This window comes from Sarcophilus harrisii, chromosome 1 (genome assembly GCF_902635505.1).
Source record: "Sarcophilus harrisii chromosome 1, mSarHar1.11, whole genome shotgun sequence".
Lineage (NCBI taxonomy): Eukaryota > Metazoa > Chordata > Mammalia > Dasyuromorphia > Dasyuridae > Sarcophilus > Sarcophilus harrisii.
The window spans coordinates 157,444,450-157,470,430 of record NC_045426.1 but is presented as its reverse complement, the minus strand read 5'-3'; the positions used below and the strand labels follow the sequence as shown (position 1 = coordinate 157,470,430).

The 25,981-nt window shown below is 35.5% G+C and overlaps 1 protein-coding gene across 4 annotated transcripts in view; it reads right to left on the bottom strand.

The window, feature by feature from the left end:
* Nucleotides 1-25,981, bottom strand: part of MAST4 (microtubule associated serine/threonine kinase family member 4) — a 786,570-nt gene that overhangs the window by 510,298 nt on the left and 250,291 nt on the right. For all 4 annotated transcript variants that reach the window (XM_031965792.1, XM_031965783.1, XM_031965810.1 and 1 more), the window contains exon 3: nt 11,061-11,185. In XM_031965792.1, coding sequence (XP_031821652.1) covers nt 11,061-11,185 — 125 coding nt within the window. The remainder of the gene's footprint in view (nt 1-11,060; nt 11,186-25,981) is intronic.

The following is a 25,981-nucleotide window of genomic DNA, read 5'->3' as shown; positions in this document are numbered from 1 at the left end:
TGGACAGAGTCCAGAATCAATAATTAGATAAAGATATTTTCTTAAACAGATTTCATTCCTTTGTAATTTTACCCCCAGATCATCATCAAAAATTGATCCTCCTACATGTTAAGTAAAAAAATTTCCAGATTCTTGTAAATGTCTTCTGTTACATCCTTCTTTCACTGTTGGACTTAAACCCAAGAAAACTAAGATTGGAGCACTTTCATATTTAACCATCACAGCATTTTCTTTAACAGTAGCAGGGAAGATTTATTATGTCAGAAAATACCTAACCTGGGTATTTCCACCTAGTCCCATCATTCATATTTCTCAGGATTCACTGGAGCTAAGCCATATGGAAAAAACATCAGAATCCAGTAGGGAATTATTAACGTCCTATCATTCCTTCCACGAAAACAACCACATGATCATTTTGGCTCAAAAATGCTGAAAATATCCTCAGGACCCAGGTGCTTGTGGTACTTGGGTGATTTTCTCCAGCTTTCCCAATTTCCATTATCAATCAAAATGTACTCAGTGACCAGAAACCTTCAATTAGATGGTTTCTGCCTCCTCATCCATCTGAAGACATTAATTTTTTCTAATATATAAACTGTTGTTCTTCCAAGACTAGAACTAGTGAGGAGTCCTCATCTTCTTGGTACTCAACGTTCCTGGAGCTATCTTAGTTCCCTTCCCCTATGTGTCAAGAACAACGAAACATCAATCAGGAGATGCCCAATGTATTAAATCATCCAGCCATGTCTTCAGACATCTCGCCCTATGGCCCCAACCAATATTCTTATTGACCAGGATAGCTAGTAATAATCTAGTATTTATATAGAGCCTACATGCCAGGCACTATGCTCAGCACTTTATAAATATCTCATTTGATGTTCACAACAACCCTGGAAGTGTACTACAATTATCTTGATTTTACAAGTGGGGAAATGAAGGCAAGCAGAGATTGTGACTAAAGTAAGAAGCCAGATATGAACTTGTTCAATTCCAGTGTTTTATTGATTACATATACCACCTAGCTAGCTGCCTTAAATACTCATTGTTGTTGGTCCATTGTTCTCAAAGAGAACCACAACATCAGGGAGGGGATGCCATGGTACAAGTGAATTGGATTTAAGCGAGGGAGATCTGTGTAAGGTCACCCTGTCTCATTTTCCCCATCAGAGACATCTGGGTCCAGTGGCAAGATATATGTTGGGAGAAGGCCCTGGATGCAATGGGAGACTTTGGCTTTTTTAAGCTAAGGACTTCAACACATGTTTGACTGAAGTAGCACCCAGTCAATGATTAAGGCTGGAAAGCAATTAAGGCAAAGAATCTCCTTTTTCTTCTAATTCCCCACCCCCCCTTCAAAAAAAAATCTAAACAACTAAATAAGTGAATCTGTAAAGGAAAAACCTCTGGTCAAAGCAGAAATAATTGCTATTTACATTCAATCTGAACCATTCAGGATCCAAACAATGGGGCTTGACCAAGAATCTACTGATGGCTGATAGAGAGGAAAGCTCTGGGCATTAAAGAGACTTGGGTTTCAGTCCCAGATATGCCACTGATTCAGGGTGTAACTTTGGGCAAATGACATTCCCTCTCTAGGCTCCAGTTCCCCTGCTTATAAAACAAGAAAGGATTTGATCTAAAATAGAGGTTCTTAACCTGGGGTCTATTAACTTATTTTAAAAATATTTTAGTAGCTGCTTTTTAGTACAGTTGCCTTCCTTTATAATTCCACCTATGTTATTTTATATACTTAAAAGGACAATTCTGATAAAAGATCCATAGATAACTCTAGATTACCAAAGGGGCTCCATTTCTTTAAAAAAAAGAAAAAGGCTCTAAGGTCCTTTCTTTCAGAAGTTTTCAATCTATTATCCTTTTATGGCCTCTGTGTTTTTATTAGTTCTCTCTTCATTTACCTCACTGTATTGCCTCCTGACGTCCTAGGTATATTTAAAGGCTGCTAAGTCAAGTCCCAACTCTTCCATGAAGTCTCTCCCAATGACTCCATTGTACAGTAGGGACTGTGGAAAGAGTCCTGACCCTACTTAGAGCCAATGTCCAGGTTCAAATCCTACCTCTAATTATTGGTACTTGTGTGCTCTAAAGCAAAGCACTTAACCTCCTAGTTCCTTAGTTTCTTTAACTGTAATTTTATGCCTCAATTTCCCCTGAATTATTATGGGGAAATGTTATACCTTACTTTCCCTTGAATTATTATGCCCTGAATAAAATTATTATAGCCCCACTCCTTTGTTCCTTAGGAATGGGAAAATTAAGTTAGAAAAGAGGCCCTGAAATGCCACCAAGTCATAAAACTCCAGGTGCCTTATCTTAAATGCCTGCTGGGATAATTCCTTCTCCTTTGAGTATTGCTTGCCTCACTATTTTCTGCCATCTGACCTTCTTATATTGACCCCATACTGTCAGGACTAAGTTATGATCCTTTTTTTGGAATTATGGCTTGTTCCCCAAGCAGTATCTCCTCCCCTCCCCCATTTGCCATCTCTCCTGCATAGCTAAAAAAAAAAAAAAAAATATATATATATATATATATATATATATATATATATATATATATATATATAACAGGCCTCTAGCTCAGTTGTTGAAGGCTGAATGTCTTTTAGATATGAGTCCCATTCGACAGCTAGCCCAAACTCTCCACAATTAAAATATTAAAAACTAACCTCTGTCTTGCCTCAGTTTCTCCAGGATTACAGCAAAATGAAGTGATCAGTCTTCATGGGTTCCCTGTAAGTTTCAATCTATGGGTCTTTTTTATGAACCTTATCACTAATTTTCTTTCTTTTTTTTTTCTTTTTTGCTGAGGCAACTGAGGTTAAATGACTTGCCCAGAGTCACCAGGTAGGAAGTATTAAGTTTCTGAAGCTAGATTTGAATTCAGGTTCTCCTGACTTCTAAGCCAGTGCTCTATCTGCTGCTCATCTAGCTGCCCCTCTAATTTTAAAATGGACCTATTTTTAGGCACACAAGTCAAAATAATAGCAACATTATTAAGTATCAGCTTCTATGAATATGAAGAATGAGATATCCTCTAATAATGAATGGTGTTGGTAAATTACTACAAAATTATCAGCATGAATGTTTAATAGTTGTTCTTTCCAGCTTTGCTTTAATGATTTTACAAGTTTGGAAAATTAGGTCACAAGAAGCTCTAAAATAATTTTTAAGACTATGCACCATTTGAGTAAAATGAACCAAAATAAAAATATATTACTGCCCATTTAATGCCTGTTCCTTAATATATTTCAAGTCAATGTTTTTAAGTTCTTAATACACATGCTCTGTGCCTGATGATTTACCTTGGGATCTATATATATATATATATATATATATATATATATATATATCTCAGCATCAGCAATTCTTTATTCTACTTAATCGGTCAGCAAGTAGGAAGGAACTGAGTGCATACACTGAGCTTTCAAAGTTGTCTCCTATCCCTTGGTGACTACACAGTAAGGTATGTTCCCAGGGAATATGACAAGGATGATTTTTAAGAACAGTGGAACATTGGAAAAGGGTGCTATCATTATTCCCCAAATAAAAAACAGTTTTATTTGGGGATCTAGCATTTCCACTTAAAACTTTGTGCACCTAGGTGTACTTCAAAGCTTTCCCTCTATTTCATGGTCTTCAAGTAATTCTACTATTTCCATGAATCTCTTCTAAACACTACATGATTAATGAAAATTTTACCTCAGGGAAGAAAGGTATGGGGAAGATATTTGTTTTTGTTATTGTTGTTGTTGTTTTAATCATCCCATTTCACTCATAAAAACAGTGAAAATAGGATTAATACAGAGTAGTAAACAGAGCACTCACAGTTAAGCAATCTGGATTTGAATAACTGCTTATCAGTTATTAGGTGGCACAGTGGAGAGAATGCTCAGGAAGTCCTGAGTTCAAATCTAACCTCAAATATTTACTAGCTTTGTGACTGGTCAAGTTACTCCCTGTTTGCCTCAGCTTTCTCACCTGAAAAATGAGCTGGAGAAGAAAATGGCAAACTATTTCAGCATCGCTACCAAGAAAACTCCAACAAAACTCATGAAGAGTCAGACATGACTAAAAATGACCAAACAACAATAAAAATCCTAAGTAAATTATTTCACTTTTGTAGACCTCTGTTTCTACATTTATAAAATAAAGAGATTGAACTCAAAGATCTCTAGGATCCCTTTAAGCTCTGAAGTCCTAGCAGACAGTTACTAGCTCCCTGCTTGATGATCCACCTGCTTTGACATACCCTTGGCAATATTACTTGTCAAGCAAAAAAACAATTAAGACCATATGAGTAGACTGTGGCTTTATGTTTACCTAAAAATACATTCCTGAAATAAGTGCATTTATATAGAAAAAGATTCTTTTTATCTTCATCTCTCCAGTGGAATCCAAAGAAGGATATCACTTGACTTCAGACTACAGTAGACTGTCTCTTATTATAATCCTCTAAGGAAGTAAAAATATTTTTTGGAGGAGGGGCAATGGAAGGGAAGGAGGAGAAATGGAAAAGTACTGAAACAATACTAAAACTGTGTTCCAAAAAGTATTCTATAACAAAAATATCAAAGACAATGCAGATATATATATATACACACACACACACAGTATAACTTTATATTGTAGCAAAAATTAGGAACAAAATGGGAATTTGGGAACAAAATGTGGCTGAACAAACTGCAGTATATAAATGTGAAGAAATATTGTTTGTCATGAGGGATACAATAGATCCAAAGAAATTTTAAATGACTTCTATGAACTGATGAAGAACAAAGTAATCTGGAGAACTGAATGATGGCCACAATAATATGGAAGAAAAGAGTTTGAACTATAAGGCTTCAGTGACCAGCATTGAATTCAGAAGGACAATAAAGAATTGTGCACACAGCTCCAGATGGACAAGTGATGGATCACAGTAAAGGAGTCAAACATACTTGTAAAAATGATCAGTTGTTGATTAAATGATTTTTTTATTGTTTTATTTTTCTGGTTATACATGTGTATTAACTTTTTAAATATACATTTCTTTATCAATCATGTAGGGAGAGAAAAATGAGAACAAAAAGGGAATAACAGGAGAGAGAAAAAAAAACAGAAAAAAGTGAATGTAGCATGTGTTGATTTACATTCAGCTTCCATAGTTCTTTTTCTTGTTGCAAATGGCATTTTTTGTCCAAACTCTATTGGAATCACCTGGGATCATTGAACCACTAAGAAGAATCAAGTCCTTCATAGCTGATCATTGCACTATTTGACAAAAATTGTTGGGAAAAATGGAAAATAATATGTCAGAAACTAAGCATAGACCTATATCTCACACCCCATATCAAAATAAGGTCAAAATAGCTATCAGGAGAGCAATTTTTAGGAGAGCAAGGGATAATTTACCTATCAGATCTTTGGAGAAGGGAGCCAAAGAAGAACTAGAGAACATTATGAAATGTATACACACATTTTTCAAGAAGCTGGAGTTTGGATGTTAATCAAATACTAGATTACTATAGGCCTTTGATTATTGTGTCTTGTGTATCCAACTATTCCATTGATCCACCACTATTTCTTAGCCAATACCAAACAGTTTTGATGACTGCTGCTTTATAATATAGTTTTAGGTTTGGTACTACTAAGTCACCCTCCTTTGTAATTTTTTTTCATTAATTTCCTTGATATTCTTGTTCTTTTGTTCTTCCAGATGAATTTTGTTATTAATTTTGTCATTTTTATTATATTAGTTAGGCCTACCCATGAGCAATTGATAATTTTCCAATTGCTTAGCTCTGTATATAGATGTATAGATGTGTTATATGTATATTTGTATGTATTGTAAATGTACACACACATATATAGATGTATATATGTAAAGATGTATAGGTATGTTATATGTGTGTATGTATTAAATATGTATGTACATATATAGGTATGTATATATGCTATATATAATTGTATGTAAAATATATGTGTACAGTAGCTATTTTTTTATTATTCAACTAAGATTAAATAAAATACTTGTTAAGTGTTTACCACATACTAGACATTAAGCTAAGCCCTAGGAACACAAATATAAGGAAAAAGCTTAATTTTTTTTAAAACCTAATGCACATTAAATTTAAAGGTGAATTCACACTGAGAAGCATTAGAAAGGGAAGAAGGAGGAAGAGAACACATCTTTTTAGGAGAAATTTTTTCTACCATCATCATACCCTAAATAAAATATGGAGAAGAAAGATATTAATAGGTAGTTCACCTTCATTCGACACTAAATATAAATAAATATATGAACTACCTCCCAAGATTGTTGTGAAAATTGAAAGATAATATTAACAAAACAATCTGCAAAGACTGAAGCTCCATATAAATGCTAGCTATCACCTACCATATAATGGGCACTTAATAAATGCTTGCTGAATTGAACTTAGTTAAACTAAATTCAAACTCAACCCCATCTAGAGCTTGACTTCTGAGAAATGAAAAATATGATACACTGGATGGAACATTAGGCTTGAAATCAGAAAAAAAAAAAAACTAAATTCAAATTTGGTCACCTATACTTAAAAATTGTGCTATCTGCATTAAGTTCCTCAACTATAAAATGAAGATCACAATCTACTTCCCAGATTTGTTATAAGAATCAAATGAAATAATATTTGGAAAGCTCTTAATAGAATGCCTGGCACATAGTAGGTATTTAACAAAGATCTGTTTCTCTCCCCTTCCCATTTCTAATTTATATTTGATGTGTCTATTTCCATGTGTGTCTTATAGAACAGGAACTATCCTTTGCCTTTTTTTTTGTATCTCCAGCGTCTACCACCTAGTAGGAGCCTAATAAATATTTATGGATTGACTGAGAGGACAAGTTAATTTGAACCTATAAATCTAAGCCATAAGTTCAATGGAAACTAGACAACTAGAGCCTACTCTTAAAAAAAAAAAAAAAGACACGAGGGAAAGGTACAAGAATTGGAAGTGAAGGAAATGAAAGATGAGGAGAATAACATGAAGAAAAATTAACCAGAGAGAATGAGTTCTTGAAATTCTTTCCTTTCTACGTGCTGACATTCATCCATTACTGCTAAACATCACACAAGTTGGCATTTCTTATGACTGCTACATGCACCATTATCAGATTTTAGTCAGCAAGGCTTACTGCCCTCATCTTTTCCTACAGCCTGATAAGTTACCATGTTTCTGCCTCCTGAATTCCTGTCTGCTTGCCAAAGAGAAGCATCTGTATAAATCCATCTGTTTTTTGATGACAGCAGCTCCTTTGATAAACTACCCATGGGTTGGGAGGGACAGAAAGATGGAAGAAACAAATGGGAGAGGACTTTTTCTCTTCCCCAGATTAATGTATACGGAGTATTCATCTGACACCTCATCGGCACTCCCGGCTGGTACCCCAGCAGGCAGACACTCACTAAGCATGTATCCTGCCCAGTCTTCTTGAGGCTACTCAAGAAGTGGCACCGAGCCAGTTATCCGAAGCTGAACGTGTCTGGTTCAGGCAGCAGAGCCAAGAAAAGTGAGCTACTTCGGGGTAAGAATTCATCTCCTAACCAAGAGAGTAGTTAGCAATGCTTAATCTGTCTGTGACATTAAGGAACCACAGACAACATGTTTACTAAAGGCTACACCTGTCAAAACATAAGTAACCTCATTTATATCTCATTGGCATCCACTCAAGGAAAGGTCAGACAGCTATGAATTTCCTGCATCTGGGCATCAGAGCCTGCCGTACTGTATGAGGAAGGACACAATTTAGGAAGTCCTTCTGTGCAATATCCTGTCTTCTCACCCTTGGAAAAACAGAATATCTCCCTTAATTTCTTTATTTTTCCAAGTAACCACAAAATACAAAAAAAGCAATTAAAGTCACCCAGTTGTCTTGCATAGGGTGTTTACAATCCTTCTAAAATGGCAGCAGAGGCAACTGCATGGCTGCTTTCAATTTTCTGTAATCTTAGCCAAAATAAACAGGATGCGTTTCATTTCAGAATTTCAAAGGCTGATCAAAACTGAATAATACTGTGGTGTTTGAAAGCACATCTTGAGAACATCACAGTATTATTCAGTTTTGATTCACAACAACGAAAGAGAATCATAGAAGACTGAGGTGAAGAAACTCAATAGGTCATCCATTAGAGCAAAGAGAACAACTACCAGTTTTGCAATTAGAGATTTGGTCAGTTTCCTTATGAATAAAAGAAGTAGACAATATACAAATTATTTAAGATGGGGAGCTTCTTCCCTTCCAAACCATTCTCAAGGAAATCAAAGCTCCTATTTCTTTACTGAAATTGTGTGTTTAAGATGGCCTGTAATGGTGTCTATATTTTTTAAAATATTCTTTTCTGTACTTTTCCCCTTTACTTTCTATATTCTATTCTATTCTCCATAAAGAGAGAAGAATCAAATATATGACCTTTCCCCGCTTTGTACTCTTTAAAAAGTTTGTACTAAAAGCTAGGCACATAAAAATGTATCAAGGCTTTAGCACTATAATTGCATGTGCTGTGTGACAGAGATATCTGGCATGGAACAAGGACCGAATAATGAGGAAATGAAAACAATGGGGGCACCAGAAGGGACCATCTTCTCCTGCTGCTATTCTGAATTGCTGAAAGAAAACAGACTGGACAAGCAGCTTACCAATATATTCCTAAGATTACAATAAGTGCATCAACAGAGGTGTGGGGAAGTGAGGGAAGGAGAGGTGAAAGCTGTATAATTGATAAATTTGATCACTAAGTACTAAAAAGTACTGACTAAAGTCTGACATCTTTCCCTCATTTAGCAAGTGAAACTCAGATACAAATAGCAGCAATCATCACAAATTATATTGTACTTTAAAGCTTCTAATGTGCTTTAAACATAAGAAATAAAAACAAAGAGAAAAAAATAATAAATTTTAAAATAAGGTTTAAAAATCTAAAGATGTCAATCTGCCAGTTATGATGTAGGGAAAAGAAAATGAACAAAACTCTGGTTTAGGCAATATAGTACACAATATATACACACCACCAAACCTGGTAAAATGGAAGCTCCTTGGGGACAAATTTTCACAGTTCTACTTTTTTCTTTATAGCACAATTTTTTTTTTCATATGTTAGGCATTTACATGTAAGTAAATATTAATTAGATATTAAATTACTTTAGTGTTTTCTGCCTTCCTTTTATGCAAACATCTCCAATTTAAATAGTAACGGTAGGTAAACTAATGAGAGATTCTGAGCAGGAAATGGAAAGTGAACCACTACAATTTTCTTCAAGCTCTCATCTGTTTGCTACCAATATTTCTCAAGATCTCTATGGTTCTGTTTGCAAATATCTTAGCTCAACATCAAATAAGGAACTTTAGCAGAGAATAAACGTTTCCTATGTCTAGACACTTTATCTTAGTTATCATTATCCTTCCCATGAAAATCTTGCTTTGACCAGCATCTTCAAAGTTATCAATGCCAAGTAAAAAACAACCATTGTTAGTTACTATGGAAGGATGTAGAAGTGATACTGCAATTTTTAAGAAATCATATTTATTTAAGAAGCTGCTAGCTGAAAAGACTTTAAATTCTCAAGTGGTACAAGCATAACTTTAACTTAAGCTTTAATACATTTTCTCAGAAGAGAAAAAATGATGAATTTGACTTTTTGCTACTTGGGACTGAAAACACAATTAGGTGGAAACTTTATACTCACAAAAACATGACAGATGAGATTTACAAATGGTAGCCTCATTCTACACGTGCAAAAGGTCTCGAGAAGAGCAGCTCAACAAATAAAATCTTATTTGGGGACAGTCGAGAACATAAATTGCTTAAGAAATCAATCCATAGTAGTTTAGAGCTAAAAAGGACCTTGGGCATTAGGAACATCTCACAGAACCACAGATTTAGAGCTCTGAGAAAAATTAGAGACTATTGATTCTATTTCCCCCCCTTCCCATTTTACATATGAGAAAACTGAGGACAACATCCTTATTTGACAGGAAAAGTGGGACACCAAGAAATTAAGTGAATGGTCCAAGCCCCCAGGATTAATTAATGTATCAGCCAAGATTAGACACCACCTCTATTTTAACTATGACGAAGTGTGGGAGAGCATTTAATCAGGAGCCCTGGATGTGAATCTTGTTTTATATATTTAATAACCATAGAGACAATCTATTTCACTATTTCACAATGTTACTGTGAGCATAGTGCCTCCCAAACCTTAAAGATCTCTGTAAACATGACTCATTATCATCATTTAATAAAATATGATCCCCAATGCAAAAGACTCAAGATAAGGACCTGCACAGATTTATGTATTTCTTATAGAATTATTCAAGATAGAGTTTGAGGCCCATCTTCTTGTGGCAGATGTTGCCATGGCCACACAAATCCCTATTCACCATATCTAATAGAATTAAATACAAAAGCCATTCTATAGCTTTTTTTTTGCTGTTGTTATTGACCAAGAGTATAAAACCAGAAACCTAACAGAAAAAGGGCCTATTAGATAACAACTCTAAATGGTAAGCACAAAAGCCATTTTTATACCCTTATTTTTTACACAAGAGTATAAAAATGGAACCAAAAAGAGGGTCCTGTGAAATAATGCTAAATGGGAAATGTGATTTTATATATATAAAATTTTTCAATGAGACCTTTTTTCCCTGTCCCATTTAATTGGCAGATTGATAAAGAATAGAGAAATAGGAAAGTTAACTGGGAAGAGGAAGTCACAGAAAAATACTCTTAAAGGATATTCAATATGGAAAGAAATTTCAGGTAATTTTAAAGTACAGGTTTCCACAACCTCATATTCCTGGATGTAGTACTCATCATTTAAGTTATTAACAAATAGATTTATTTTTTTTAATAATTTAATTCCTACTACAACACAAATCAAAGAATGTGAAAACCTGTAACTGTGCATGTCATGGCTATGTATTTGTCTCCCTCCCAACATACTCACTCTGCCCCTGAAATTAAACCATTTTATATAGAATCCATGTCTTTTCTTTCAGGCTTGAATGAAGCCTGCATTTTACTTACCATGCTAGCAGTGAGGGAAGGAGCCGACTGACCAAGAGCTTGGCTGCGCATCCGGATGAGATTGGAGGTCTCTGCAACTACCAGCCATGACTGCTCTGCAATGGTGTTTGGAAGCAGGTACCTCCCTGTTGGATATAATCAAAGAAAACATAGTTTGAATAGTAGCTAATGATATCATCTCCAGTCCTCTACCCCTGCTTCTAAATAGTCTAGGGCAGGGGTCCTCAAACTATGGCCTGCAGGCCAGATGGAGCAGCTGAGGACGTTTATCCCCCTCACCCAGGACTATGAAGTTTCTTTATTTAAAGGCCCACAAAACAAAGTTTTTGTTTTTACTATAGTCCGGCCCTCCAATAGTCAGGGACAGTGAATTGGCCCCCTATTTAAAAAGTTTGAGGACCCCTGGTAGGGTCTTCTCTCATATTTGACAAAATCAGTGATTGTTTTTATGGAGTTGAGGTATTTTGCTGCTGAGAGAGCTCCCAGTAAGGAAAATCCCTCCACCAATACATATCTGAAATAAACGTAGACCGAGTGTCTTAAACTTTGTTTTGGTGTATTAGGTCCCTTGACAGGTTGGGTAAAAGCCTAGTATTATTACTCATGTTAATTATCAAAAAAAATACTAAAGTTGCTAAAAATAAAAATTATTTTTTCCCTGTAGAAGCTGACACCCTAAAATCCATCTCCAGATCCCCTAAAGATCACCAGATAAAGAACCCCTGTGAATTTCCTAAGGTTCTAAGAAGCACAAAGAATGTGTCAGAGGCAAAGCCTTGGACACAAGTTGCCCAGCTCTAAGATCTATATCATGCTGCCTTTAAATTGGAAAATACTGCAACCAACTAGAGAAGAAACTTTAATTTGAAGTTAGGATGGCTAGGTTTAGACTCAGACCCTGAATTCCCATGTAAATTGGAATAAATTACATCTCCCTGATCCTTAGTTTTCCCATGGAATATTTTTTTACATTTTTTATCATATTTTTACATATTTTATCAGTGGTCCTCTGTCTACCTCAGAACTGAAATTGCTCTCTTATAGGTTACCAATGACTCACTCTAGCTTATTTTATTTAACTTATTATGTGTTACTCTTCTTTAGGTACTCTGTTTCACTCAAAAAAGTCTACCTTCTTTCTGTTCCTTATACATGACAATTTATCTCTTGTATCCTTGCTTTTGCAAAGAATTCTAAAATAATTCCTCTTTACTTCAAGCTCCAAGACATATGTTCAAAATCATGATGAGGCCCTTTTCCCTAATCATTCCTCAACATCCCCCTCTACTAGTACTAGTATCAATGACCCCCAAAAGTATTTTTAAATTTATCTTTACTTGTTTTCATATCATCATCCTCCCATTACCCTACTATAGGCCCTATCACCTTAGGCTGGGATCATTCAGATCATCAGCTGGTTGTCCTCCTTGTCTTAAGTATCTCCTGCGTATTCTAATCAATTAGTCATCTTTAGGTAATTGTCAAAGATCTGTCCATGACACCTCCCTATTCAATAAACACTAATGGTTTTTTAATATCTCCAGATAAGATTAAAATATATAAGCACATATATGTGTATACATAAATATGTAAATATATTTTGTATACACATATATATACATACATTTATATACATATGTGTGCATACATATACATACATACACACACATATATATAATATATAAAATACAGAAGCTTCTGTGTAGTGTCAAGCCCTTCCTATCTTTCCAATCCTATACATATATATATCCTATATAACTCTTTCCATACACAATCTATTGATTTTGGCCTTTTTTGCTTTTTTAACAATAAGACTTCCTTCTTCCCTCTTCCAAGAATTTTCCCTGACCATCCCCCATTTGGAAAGCTCACCTTCTTCCTCTTCTCTGCCTTCTAACTACTTCAAGTCTCAGTTTAAAACCCTACCATCTACGAGACGCCTTTTCCAATTTCTTTTAATTCTAGTAGCTTCCCTTTGAGATCACCTCAAATTACCATTTACTTATATTGTTTGAACATAATTGTCTGCCTCCTCCTTATGCTTTCTAACTCACCTTGTTACCCATCCCTTAAAGTATGCTCAATTCTTTTTTTTTTTGGAAATTGGGGCTAAATGACATGTGTGCCTGAGACTGGATTTGAATTCAGGTCTGACTATGCCACCTGGTTGCCCATATTCAATTCAACTGAATAGAACACTAATTAAGCAGTACTTTTAACCATGTTCCCAAGATGTTGTCTTTGGCTCTCCTTTCCTGCCTCTATACACTATTCCTTGATCAATTCATTCATTCCTCTCATTCCAATTATTACCTCGATGCAAATTGAGGTGATAATCTAATCTAAATATTCAACTCTGATCATCTCTTGGGAGGTTCAGATCTTTAGTTTCAATAGCTCATTTCTACTCCAGTACCCACTCCAGGATTGAGGGGAAGGGGGAGTCTATGTTATGTATTGAAACAAGAAGAATCAGGAATCTAACACAGAGGGGTTTAATGCAGGTGCCCACTGATAATTCTGTCACTTGTAACCCCCAGGCTGGGCCACATATGTAGGGTAATCTGAGAAGACAATTTACATGTAGGAGTATTGGACCTGGACAAGCAAAATGTACAAGCCAGAGTCAATAACTATGTGGCTCTGACTCCAGAAACAGAGGAGTGTCTCAGATTTAGCCCCCCAACCCAGTCTAAGTCTGTAGCAAAACAGCCAGAGTAGAGAGCTCAGACTAAAAGGGTAGCATTTTTTCATCATGAGTCACTTGGAATTGTTACTTCCACCATAGTTCTTAAACTTATCTCCCTCCTATCAATTTCCATTGCCACAAAGCATTATATAATTATATATTCCTCAATATCATATGCCTAGATTACTACAATAAGATTTCTGACAATCCTTCCTAATTGCACTCTCTCCTCACAGTTGATCTTATACACACTGCTACCAGATTCATCCTCCTTAGCATAGACCTAGTATTGGCTAGACCACCTAGACAGAAAGAGGAAATAGATGAATTCAGCAAACAGATTATAAACCTGACATAACCATATAATATAATAATGATGGGGGGTGCAATTATCTCAACATCTGCTGGTATTCTCTCTGCCAACAAAGCAGAGTAGTTAATAATCTGACTTGTTTTTACAGTAATCTCTCCCTTCAAAGATGGAAAAGCCAATGAAACTTCTGTTCTGCATCTGACTTTTCACTAATCCAGAATAAAACCACATTTTAGGATATGTGATAGAAAAGAAAGGCAGAAATGACCTACCAAACATCCTTTATTTGGGGAGAGAAGATTTCAGACTTCAGAGAAAATTTCAGATTTCAGAAAAAAATAGGTAAGGTTTCATGGACTGAAATTCTACAGGTGAAGTCAACCCAGAAAAGATAATGGGAATATCTTAAGTATGCATTTCTTTTAAAAATAATAATAGCGTTTTATTTTTTAAATATATGCAAAGATAGCTTTCAACATTTACCCTTGCAAAACCTTGTATTCCAAATATTTCTCCCTCCTTCCCCACCCCCCCCTTTCCCTAGACAGCAAGTAATCCAATATAGGTTAAATACATGCATTTCTTCTAATCATATTTTCATATTTATCTAAGTATGCATTTCTTAAGACAAAGAAATGTAACTGATGAGGTGGGAAAGGGGAAGCTGCCAAGCATGACCAGGGTCATACAGTTAGTAAGTGTCTGAGGCCAAGCCATTTAATGATTTTTGCCTCAATTTGCTCATCTGTAACATGAGCTGGAGAACGAAATGGCAGTCTAGATACTATAGTATCTTTACCCCAAGAAAACACCAAACAGGATCATCAAGAGTTGGACACAACTAAAAAATGACTGAATCACAACAACAACAACAACAACACACACACACACATTATTTGTGTATATAATGATGGCAATAAGGTCAGGGTATGGCATGGTGCTGTAAAAATATCAGAAAAACCAGTGCTGGCTAAACAAAATGTCTACTTCAAATGGAGCTTGCTAATTGGAGAAAAGAGGATCAAAGAGTATAGGTGGAACTGTTTCTTGAGTATAAGAATAATTAAGTGTAGAAACAAGGCTGAGCTAAAAACAATTAAGCAGTTCCATTAGAACACTGGATTTAGAAGCCCAAAGATCAGAAAGACATGCCCCAGATACTTAGTAGTTGTGTGACCAAGACAAATCCTTTCATTTTTTTCAGGCTCAGTTTCTTCACTTGTAAGATGCATTCAAGGACATTCAGTTTATTCATTCCAGTTTCCTTCCCTCCCCTGTGAAACATGTAGAGATATTCAGGTGTGCCCAAAAGGGATAGATAATGCTTATCTTCTATTTGCATAAACCATGACATCAATAGTCTGGGTTGCACAATTGAACAATTTTAAAATTTAAATTATGTGTTAATGTATAGGTTTATATGTTTAAAAGAAAGCTAAACTTTGCTAGACATCTCTGTTGATGACATCACCATCTTCCTCCCAGATACCCAGACTTGAAAACTTTTTATAATCTTAGATTACTTCTGCTTCCTTATTCACCAGATCCAATGGGTCACCAAATCTAGTCATTTCTACTTCTGCAGAATCTGATCAAGTTCATCACTTCTTACCTGGACTCTTGAAATAGCCTCCTACTTGCTCTTTCTGCCTCCAGTCTATCTCCTCTCCAGTCAAACCTTCACACAATTGGCTGAGTTATCTTCTTAACACATAGGTCAGGCTGTCACTTCCTTGCTCAAAAATTTACAATATCTCCCTATTGCCTTCCTGATAAATGCCCGAAGTCTTAAGTCTGACCATTAAGGGATTTCACATTTAGAACCAAAATACCTTTCCAGTCTTATCTTCATGCTTTTCCTTCTACCCTTCTGTTCAAAGTCCCTCAGTCCTCCTTGATTTTTGTGCAGCACTTCAAAAAGACTTCCCCTTGACACCTATTTTTAACTGCTATTACAATTGTGTGTACGTCATCACCCCTATTAGGTTATAAATTTCTTGAGGAAAGAGATTATGCTTTATGTTTCTTATATATGCTATATTCTGTATTCCCCCATTCTCAAAATTTTGACTGCAGTTATCAAGCAGTTTGGCAATTAGTCATTTTAAGATTGAAAGAAAAATTCCTGAAACATCGGGAATAATTCCAGGAATTTACTCCATTCTAAAAAAGAAAAGAAAAGAATAAAAACAAACTAAGCAAATAGCAACTTTTTGCTAACCCTTCCTTTATTCCTCTCTTGTCCAGAGTCCCCTTCTGCTCCTTTAAAAAGCAGCCCAGAAGATATTAAGGGACCCTCTTCACAACCCTGATCACTCAATATGTTCCACTCCCTGGAGTCCTGAGTGCTTCTCAGTTGTGGGGATTGCTAAAATAGATATAGCCCAAGTACCCAGCTCCTCTCATCTCAGAACAGATTTTAAAAAGAGAATGCTAAATTCTGCCTTACCTGTAGAAATAAGGGAAACAGCAACACCCATGGGGATCCCACATAACCTTGCCCAAACACCGCCTCAGTCCAGCTTGGGGAAATGGGGATGAAGTGGGGGTCAGGCTTCATGGTCAGCCTTTCCTGAGCCCTGACACCTGAAATTACCATCAGAAGGAGATCCTGGCATCAGTCATTCCAGTTTCAGCAGGTTCTGTCTAGCAATTACCTAGGAAAAATGCAGGAGCCCCTGGCACCATCCAGCACGGCAGTGTGAGCTGAGAAAGCCAGTCAGCCTCTGCATTTGATAAACCCACCATTCTCTGTTTGAGTTGTGGATATATATTAGGTATGTAATTTATGAGAAATTATTTTATCTCTGCCCAGTTTTCTGATTTTTAAAGAGAAATAGAAATGGTTGTTGTGAAGATCACATGATTGCAAAAGTGCTTAGTATAAAACAAATGCTATAAGAAACTGCTATATTGTATATAATTGTTTCATATTTGATAACTTTACATGGATTTTTAAATGTGACCAACATACAATGCCAATGTTGAGATAAATTATTTCTCTGTGTGTGTAAAGTAATTTGGAAGCAAATTCAACTAAATTAAGGTCTCCCAGGACCAGGAGGATAGTGCATAGAGGAAAGAGTCTTTTTTTTTTTCTTCCCTCTTCTCACCTTCCCTGACTGCAAAGGGATACATGGATGAAGGAGTGAGAGGGAGAAAAAGAAAATTTATTCAAATTTCACTGAACTGATGATATACAATAGTAAAAAACAGTTTTAAAGGAACTCTAATCAAAGTCCACTAAAAGGATATAGAAATTGTAAATCTATTTGCACTGATAGTGTTAACAGAAGATTTAAAAGCTTGGGAACTTTAGGAAAACAACAGCAGTTTGCTACTACTTTAAAGATTGGCAACAAACAGCCTACTTTATTGAGAGTCACACTTCTGAGGGTTCTAACAGTTTTTTTTTTTTTTTTTAAATGATACTTTAACCCTTTCCTGGCTCACAAAAGAGAAATGGTTTGTGTGAATTGGAAAATACCCAAATGGCAATTCAGTGTGTCTAGAACATTTAATTAGAATTTAGGGAATCTCATTAACTAAGTCGTCAATTTAAAAATCTGTTTTATCTCAATTTTAAGAATTGTCTTGTTTTTTCCCTAAAACAAAAGGGAAACTTTGGAAATAGAAATTACAACTAAGACTATTTGGCTATTAGGAAAATTCTAAAATTGTTAAATAAGTAATTTGGAGTTATTGTCATCATGTGAAACCTAAAATTGGAACAAGAGGGATGAGGTGAAAGTCTTATCAGTTCACCTCCAAGTATAAGGTGTGCCACACCTTTCCCCCCTTCACAGAGTAGGGAGAGGTATTAAACAGCACAGAGCTGTTTAATGAAAACACTAAAAATAGTGGAGTGGGCAATAGCAGACTCAGCTCTTTTTTTCTGGGGTCTCTGTCAACTCCCCTTAATTTGTAAGCTTGCCAGTTTTTTGAAACTATCAGGGTAAGCAAGACCATCAGCCCTGAAAAATGAGCCTCTTTAGGATGTATAGTTTCTAAACAAGGAATGTATTTACTAAGAATCTATAAGCTTGTTATGATCAATCCTTTGGCATCATAATAAGTATAAACATATAAAGCATGTTAAACAATATCTCCTATGTGTGTAAATTCTGGTAAACTTTTAAAAATAAAGTATCTAGCCCTAACCTGTGATTCGTAGAATTTGCTATTAGAAATAAAATCTCTTGGGACTATAAATGATAGTCTTTTCAGTTTTGAATTTGATTGCCTGATCATTAAGTCAGTAACCCACTACTTGAGAGAAACACCATAAGTTACTCAGAGGAATGCCTTCCTGGACTGTTATAGGTGGATGGCTTATCTCAATCCATTCACCACTTAAGTGCCAACGTGATTTTTCTGAAGTATAGGTCTGATCATGCCCTCACCTGATCAATAAGCTCCAGGGACTCCCTATGTTACCTCCATGATCAAATATAAGACTTCTTGTTTGACATTTAAAGCTTTTCATAATTTAGTTCCTTTCCTCCGTTTTAAGCCTTAATTTCCTCCATGAATTTCCTGCATGAAAACCTCAAATGGGGTCACAAAGAGCTGGACACTATGTTGTTCAGTCCTTTCAGCTGTGTCCAGCTCTTTGTGACCCCATTTGAGGTTTTCTTAGCAAAAATACTGGAATGGTTTACCATTTCCTTCTCCCGGTCATTTTACAGATGAGCAAACTGAAGCAAACAGGATTAAATGACTTGCCCAGCATTACATAATTAGAAAGTATGTTGAGGTCAAATTTGAATTCACAGACAGTAGACCACCCAATTGTCTTCCTTTCATATTACTTTTATCCATTCTGTGTTTATCCTTTAGTTATTTGCATATCATTTTCTCCATTAGAACATGGGCTCCTTAAGGGTAGGGACTGTGCTGCTTTTCTTTGTAATCCCAACACCCAGAACTTAATAAATGACTACTGATTATATTAAGTATCTAACTGTGTGCAAGGCTCTTCACAGAAGTCTTATTCTGAGGTACCCTGGGCTCTTGAGATCTATGCCTGTGTAGCTGACAGAAGGTCTCAACTGTCCAACCTAGCAAAATCCAAAAAAGGTTCATGATCAAAAGGCTGGCCAGGAAGTGATGTTTTTTTTTTTGTTTTTTTTATTTGTGAACCACCATTTACCAGCTTTTATGAATTATAAAATCCAGCAGAATTGACAGAGAATCTGCTTCTCAGATGCAAAATAAAGAAAAATATATAACATACTTATTTTTTTTTTTTTTTAGAAAATAAGATGGATTTTCTAAAAGTACTCTTTAGGTTTTCTCATTAAAAACCTAAAGAGATTATATTAAATGAACTGATGCTGAGTGAAATGAGCAGGACCAGGAGATCATTATATGCTTCAACAACAATATTATATGATGACCAGTTCTGATGGACCTGGCCATCCTCAGCAACGAGATCAACCAAATTATTTCCAATGGAGCAGTAATGAACTGAACCAGCTACGCCCAGAGAAAGAACTCTGGGAGATGACTAAAAACCATTACATTGAATTCCCAATCCCTATATTTATGCCCACCTGCATTTTTTATTTCCTTCACAAGTTAATTGTACAATATTTCAGAGTCTGATTCTTTTTGTACAGCAAAATAACGTTTTGGTCATGTATACTTCTTGTGTATCTAATTTATATTTTAATGTATTTAACATCTACTGGTCATCCTGCCATCTAGGGGAGGGGGTGGGGGGGTAAGAGGTGAAAAATTGGAACAAGAGGTTTGGCAATTGTTAATGCTGTAAAGTTACCCATGAATATAACCTGTAAATAAAAGGCTATTAAATTAAAAAAAAAAAGAGAGAGAGAGATTATATTAAATGGATTATTTGTGAAAAAAGAAAATAAACCCATTATTAATAAGAGCTATCTAACCCCATTAAGAAACAATTATATGAAAGTAGCCTCATTTTTTTTTTTTGGGGGGGGGGAAGGGTCAGTCATGAAAATGCTACACACATACTCTTTGACCCAGGAGTGTTTCTCCTGGGCTTATATCCCAGGGAGCTCATAAAGGAGAGAAAGGGACCTACATGTGCAAAAATGTTTGTGGCAGCCCTCTTTGTAGTGGCAAGTAACTGGAAACTGAGTGGATGCTCATCAGTTGAAGAATGGCTATATAAGTTATGGTATATGAATGTTATGGAATATTATTGTTCTATAAGAAAATACCAGCAGGATGATTCTAGAGAGGCCTGGAGAGACTTACATGAACTGAGTGAAATGAGCAGAACCAAGAGATCATTGTACATGGCAACAAGAAGATTATACGATGATCAATTCTGAGGGACATGGCTCTCTTCAACAATGAGATGATTCAAACCAGTTCCAATTGTTCAGTGATAAAAAGAGCCATCTACACCCAGAGAGAGGACTGTAGGAACTGAATGTGGACCATAACATAGCATTTTCACTCTGTTGTTGTTTGTTTGCATTTTGTTTTCTTTCTCAGTTTTTTTTTCTTCTTGATCCAATTTTTCTTGTGCAGCAAGATAACTTTATAAATATGTATTCATATATTGGATTTAACATATTTTAACATATTTAACATGTATTGGACTACCTGCCATCTAGGGAAGGGTGCGGGGGGGAAGGAGGGGAAAATTTGGAACAGAAGGCTTTGCAAAGGTCAATGTTGAAAAATTATCCATGCATATATTTTGTAAATAAAAAGCTTTAATTACAAAAATAATTTTTAAAATGCTATGCATAAAGCCACTCATGATTTGCATAGGCAAATATAAAAATGAAAACAGAAATATATAATTAAGATATGCTTAATTATCTCAAATTAAATATATTTATGCATGCATCAAAACTATAACAGAAATATAACTGAAACATTAGCTTTATGAATTTTGAGCTGGTTAATTATCTAGATCAAAACAAAACAAAAATGCTAAGTGATAGAATGCCATGAAGATCCATCCTTGGCTCTTATTATTTTCCATATTTCTATCACTAGAAGACAACACATAACCACTTTATTAAATTTACAAGATCTGGGCTGATGGAAGTGCAAGAACATCTTAGCCCACTGGATAGTAGAATCAAGATCCAAAAAAGTTTCTACAGAATATAGGAGAGACTAAATATAAGACAATTAATTTTGTATAGATAAATTAATAAAGGTAATTCCATTTTACTTGGGTTCAAAAATCAGTTGCAAAAGTATAGAATAGTAGAAATGACTATATAATATTTAAAATAATGGTAAGGAAGGAACTACAGGTTTTAATGGATTGCAAACAACATGAATTAACAATGTGATATAAATGAAAGACAAAAAATGTATAGGATTTTAGGTTTTGTTAATAGAAGCAAAATGTTAAAATAATAGTTTTTGATAATCCAGTATCACACTCGGTTCTAGTTCTGGGTTTGTGTAGCAGATGTTGAGAATATTTCTCTCTCTCTTTTTTTTTTTTTTTTTTTAAAGAATATCAACAAATTAGAATGGTCAATTCCAAAATAGCAGTGGCATCCCACCTATCCCCTATTTCATTTCTGAAAATTTATCCAATGGCATTGCCATCTGCTTTGCTGCTGGGCCCTAAGGACCATGAAACCTTTCCACCTGAATTTAAAGTAAAACCTTCCCTGTATGTTGTGTCCCTCATTAAAGTATAAGGTCCTTGAAAAGATTTTTTTTCCTTCTTATTTATATCCATAGGATTTAGCACTATGCTTTGAACATGTTAAGCAATTAATAAATGTTTTTCATTCATTCATTTATGCATGACTTCTTCTTAGAGATGTGGCTGGAATTTACACTTCATGATAGGTTTAAAGGAAAAGCAGCAATAAGGACCCAACAGAATGAACCCTGCATTCTAGTCTTCATGATTTGGCCCATATGGCTGAGCAACTGTTCCTTTCCTACTTAATAACCTCCTCTAGGAAGACTTTCTTCATCTTTCTCAGCTAGAATCGTCATTTCTTCCTTGGTTTCACATAGTACTCTAAAGAACTTTGTACTTTTCTGGTGATCTTAACTCAATCTATTTTGAATTAATTACTTCTGTAAGAACCTTTGAGGGCAGGGATTGTATCTAGAGATTAGTACAATGTCCTGCCAAGGATTTACTTATCAAGTAAATCCATCATTAATATAAGCCAGACTAAATGCACTAAGAGTAAGTCACATCAGGTTTGCCTCATTTCCTTTCAGGCAAGGTCGATCATGAAAAATGCTAAACATAAGGAGCCTCTCATAATATTTGTGTAGACAAATGAGAAAGTGTAAGCATTTTTAAATGCCTTTAAAATTTTAATTGAATTTATTGAATGGTTTTGCTAGCATCAGGTTGTGAAACTAACTAGCCTGACTGTGTTTAATATCAATGTTATCAACTGGGCCCTGATTAGTGTGAATAATGAATCCCCTGAAGGCATAGTAGCATTATTAGAATTCACATTGCATATTGGGCTAGAACAATTACCATATTTTACATAATTATAACTTTGAATAGTACTAGCTTGAATACATGGACCACTTCAGGGGATTCATGTGCTCAAATTCAGATCTATCTGTCCTAAAACTCAGGGGGGAGAGGAAGGGAGATAAGGAAATGAACTTAGTAAAATGTTGAAGTCTGTATTTCACATGGCCTTTGCACATTAAGAAATCTTGACTTTTACTTTGAAATGCTTTTAAGAAATCTTTACTTGTACTCAGAAACTGACTTCTAGTTTCATTGGAAAAATGGCTTATCTGCATGGTTCTGCCTTTGAACCTTCTGGTCCAATAAAATAGCAACAATAACCCAGAAGTATAGGTTTATTGAAGCATAAAACCTATTACTTAAAATTCTACTACTTCTCTCTATTGGAGTATTGGTCGTCAGTCAGAAAAATCTGGCTCATGCAAGATATTACACTTATAGTGCAGACTACTTATCAGCTTTTCAGCCAAAGCTCCTTTGAAATATAGATCAAGGAGGAACAAGGGAATAGGGCCATGGAGGGGTGAGGGGGAAAGAGAGGACAGAAATCAATAGGCTATTTTACGACACTTCAGAAAATTTGCTCCCTTCAGCTCCCAAAGCAGAAAACCGAGCACTGAAGTAAAAACTTGGGGGAAGATGATGGAGGGCAACAGGATCACAAAGACCACTGTGAGTACTATGGTAATAGAGGCAACTATTTATCAAATGCTTATCAGCAAGTCATTTAACCCCTTTTGCCTCAGTTTCCTCACCTGTAAAGTGAACTGGAGAAGGAAATAGCAAGTTACTCTAGTATCCTCGTTAAAACCATTAAAAAGGGTCAAAAGGAGTCAGATAGAACTGAACAAGTGAACAACAATAGAGGCAGTAGACAGTCAGGAAGACATGAGTTCAAAACTTAGCCTCAGATGCGTATTAATTCTATTGGTCTCAGTTTCCTACTCTGTAAATGGAGGATAATTACCTCCCAAGATATAAGGATAAAATGATATATTTGGAAATTTGAAAATCTTAAAGTACTAAATAAATGCTATTATTACTATTGGATTTAAATGCATTTTTAAAAATGTATTGAGAATATAAAATATAAAGGGATAAGGAACTACTTTTTTTCCCTCTTTTTTTTCCATCAATGTTCTTGGTTTATTCAACTGTTTGTCAGTTAGCATTAGGTATACCAATGGTTGACTACATTTTGGGGAAGGGTTAGCCTCTTACCCCCACATTTTTGCATGCCTTCCCACATAGTTTGATAGCAAATATTCCTAGGGATACAAGAACTAGGGAAATTCAATCTTTCCTCTTCCCTGCCCTGATTCAACGTCCCAAGGCAGATCTTGTCAGCAGGCCAACTAGGCAAAACAGATTGTCTGCTTTGGAAATTATGACTCCTAGGATGTGTCCTAAGCAAATCCTTGTCCAAAAAGGCAAATGGCAGCAAATGTCCCTATGTTCTTATACAGATAGATCTCTTTTGAGAAAATGTAAGCATCTTGAGGTCAACAATTCTCATTTTTGTCTCCTGGGGGGGGAGGGGGAACGGCATTATTATTTTAACAAAACTCTAATTTCCCTGATGTAAAATTCTTAGTAAGAAAATACCATCAGGCCAGCTGGGAAGGAGGGAGGGAGGGAGGGAGGAAAGGAGAAAGAAAGGAAAGAAAGAAGGAGAAAAGGAAGGGAAAAGAGAGATGGAAGAAGAAAGAAAGAGTGAGGAAGGAAGGGAGGAAAGAAGGAAGAAAGGAAGAGAGAAAGAAAGATGAAGGCAGGAAGGAAGGCAGGCAGGAAGGGAAAGAAAGAAAACATACCTCTCTAAATGAGATGGAAAAGGTTTCCTCTTCTCAAAAGTCTCTCCACTGGGACTAAGCTTGTTCATTCTAATTTTGCAACATTTACTTTCAATTGTTTTGTGGATATTCTCTCCATTTCCATTGTTATAGTCAAGCTATATTTCCCTGGCTCTGGCTGCTTCATTTTACATCAGTTCAATTACATTTGATTTAAAAATAGAAGGAAGCACTATTCTTCCACAATATAGGCCAAAAGAATTCTGCAACATTCCTGCTGTATCAAAGGTTATCCAAGTTAAAGAAAGAAAACCTTGGGCTTGAGAGGTAAGAGAGGAAGTTTTAGGACCTGTTCTTCTAATAGCTGAAAAGATATATAATCCAAAATTTCATAGCATTATCTTCAAAATGAGAATGTGGCATCAATGATTTAATCTTTCTTTCTGTTAACTCCTCTCAGTGCTCTTCTTACAAACGTTTTATTAATTTGCACGTAATTTTAATTATCTGTATTACTTATTATTTCCATCCTTTATTTTGTTGTTATTCAGTCATGTCCAACTCTTTGTGACCCCATTTAGAGTTTTCTTAGCAGATATACTAGAGTGATTTGCCATTTCCTTCTTCAGACTATTTTACAACTGAGGAAACTGAGACAAACTGAGTTAAGTGATTTGCCCAGAGTCACTCACCTAGTGTCTGAGGCTGGATTTGAACTCACATTGAGTCTTCTAGACTCCAGGCCTCTGCTCTATCCACTATGCCCATTCCATGCTCTATTCATTTCTCTTAAGTCTCAATTGGGCAATGAATTCTCTGGATATCCATGTTAGTACTCATTTCTCCCCCTACCTGATCATTAGCTTTCTTAAGAAAGGGGAAAAAAAAAGAAAAAGAAAAAAGAAAATATAAAGAAGTAGGCTTTGGTCTGCATTCAGACTCCATCAGTTCTTTCTCTGAAAATGAATAACATTTTTTATCTAGTCCCTCAGAATTATTTTGGATCACTGTATTGTTGAAAATAGCTAAGTCAATCAGAATGGATCATCATACAATATTGTTGTTACCATGTCACAATGTTCTTCTGGTTCTCCTCACTTCACTTTGCATCAGTTCCTATAAGTCTTCTCAAGATTTTCTGAGATAATCCCAGCAAGGGGATGGTTTGGTAACCTCCATTTCTATTTGATTTTGACAATGATTTTAAAGGATGCTGCTATGGAGACATAAGAAACAATTGGAAAAGAATATAAAAAATAAAATATAATTGTTAAATTTGTGTGTGGCAGATAAAGAAATTTAGAGATGGGAAAGATGAAGTAGTCTACAGGAGAGCCACACATGCTTAATTTTCCCAAATATCATATTACATCTCTAGTCTTTGTGTCATTGCATTGCCTACAATGGTTTCTCTCTTCAATTGTACCTCTTGGAATCCCTGGTTTCCTCCAAAATTCCACTCCAGCACCATCTTCTACATCAAGGATTCTTAAAACTGTGTGTGTGTGTGTGTGTACGATGGCCTCCTTTGTCAATGATGATTATGGAGTCCCCCTTGTCAAAATATTATTTTTACATGCATAAAACAATGTATAAAACAAAATATATTGGATTACAAAACTAATTATATAAAATTTGGTTACTAATACATTG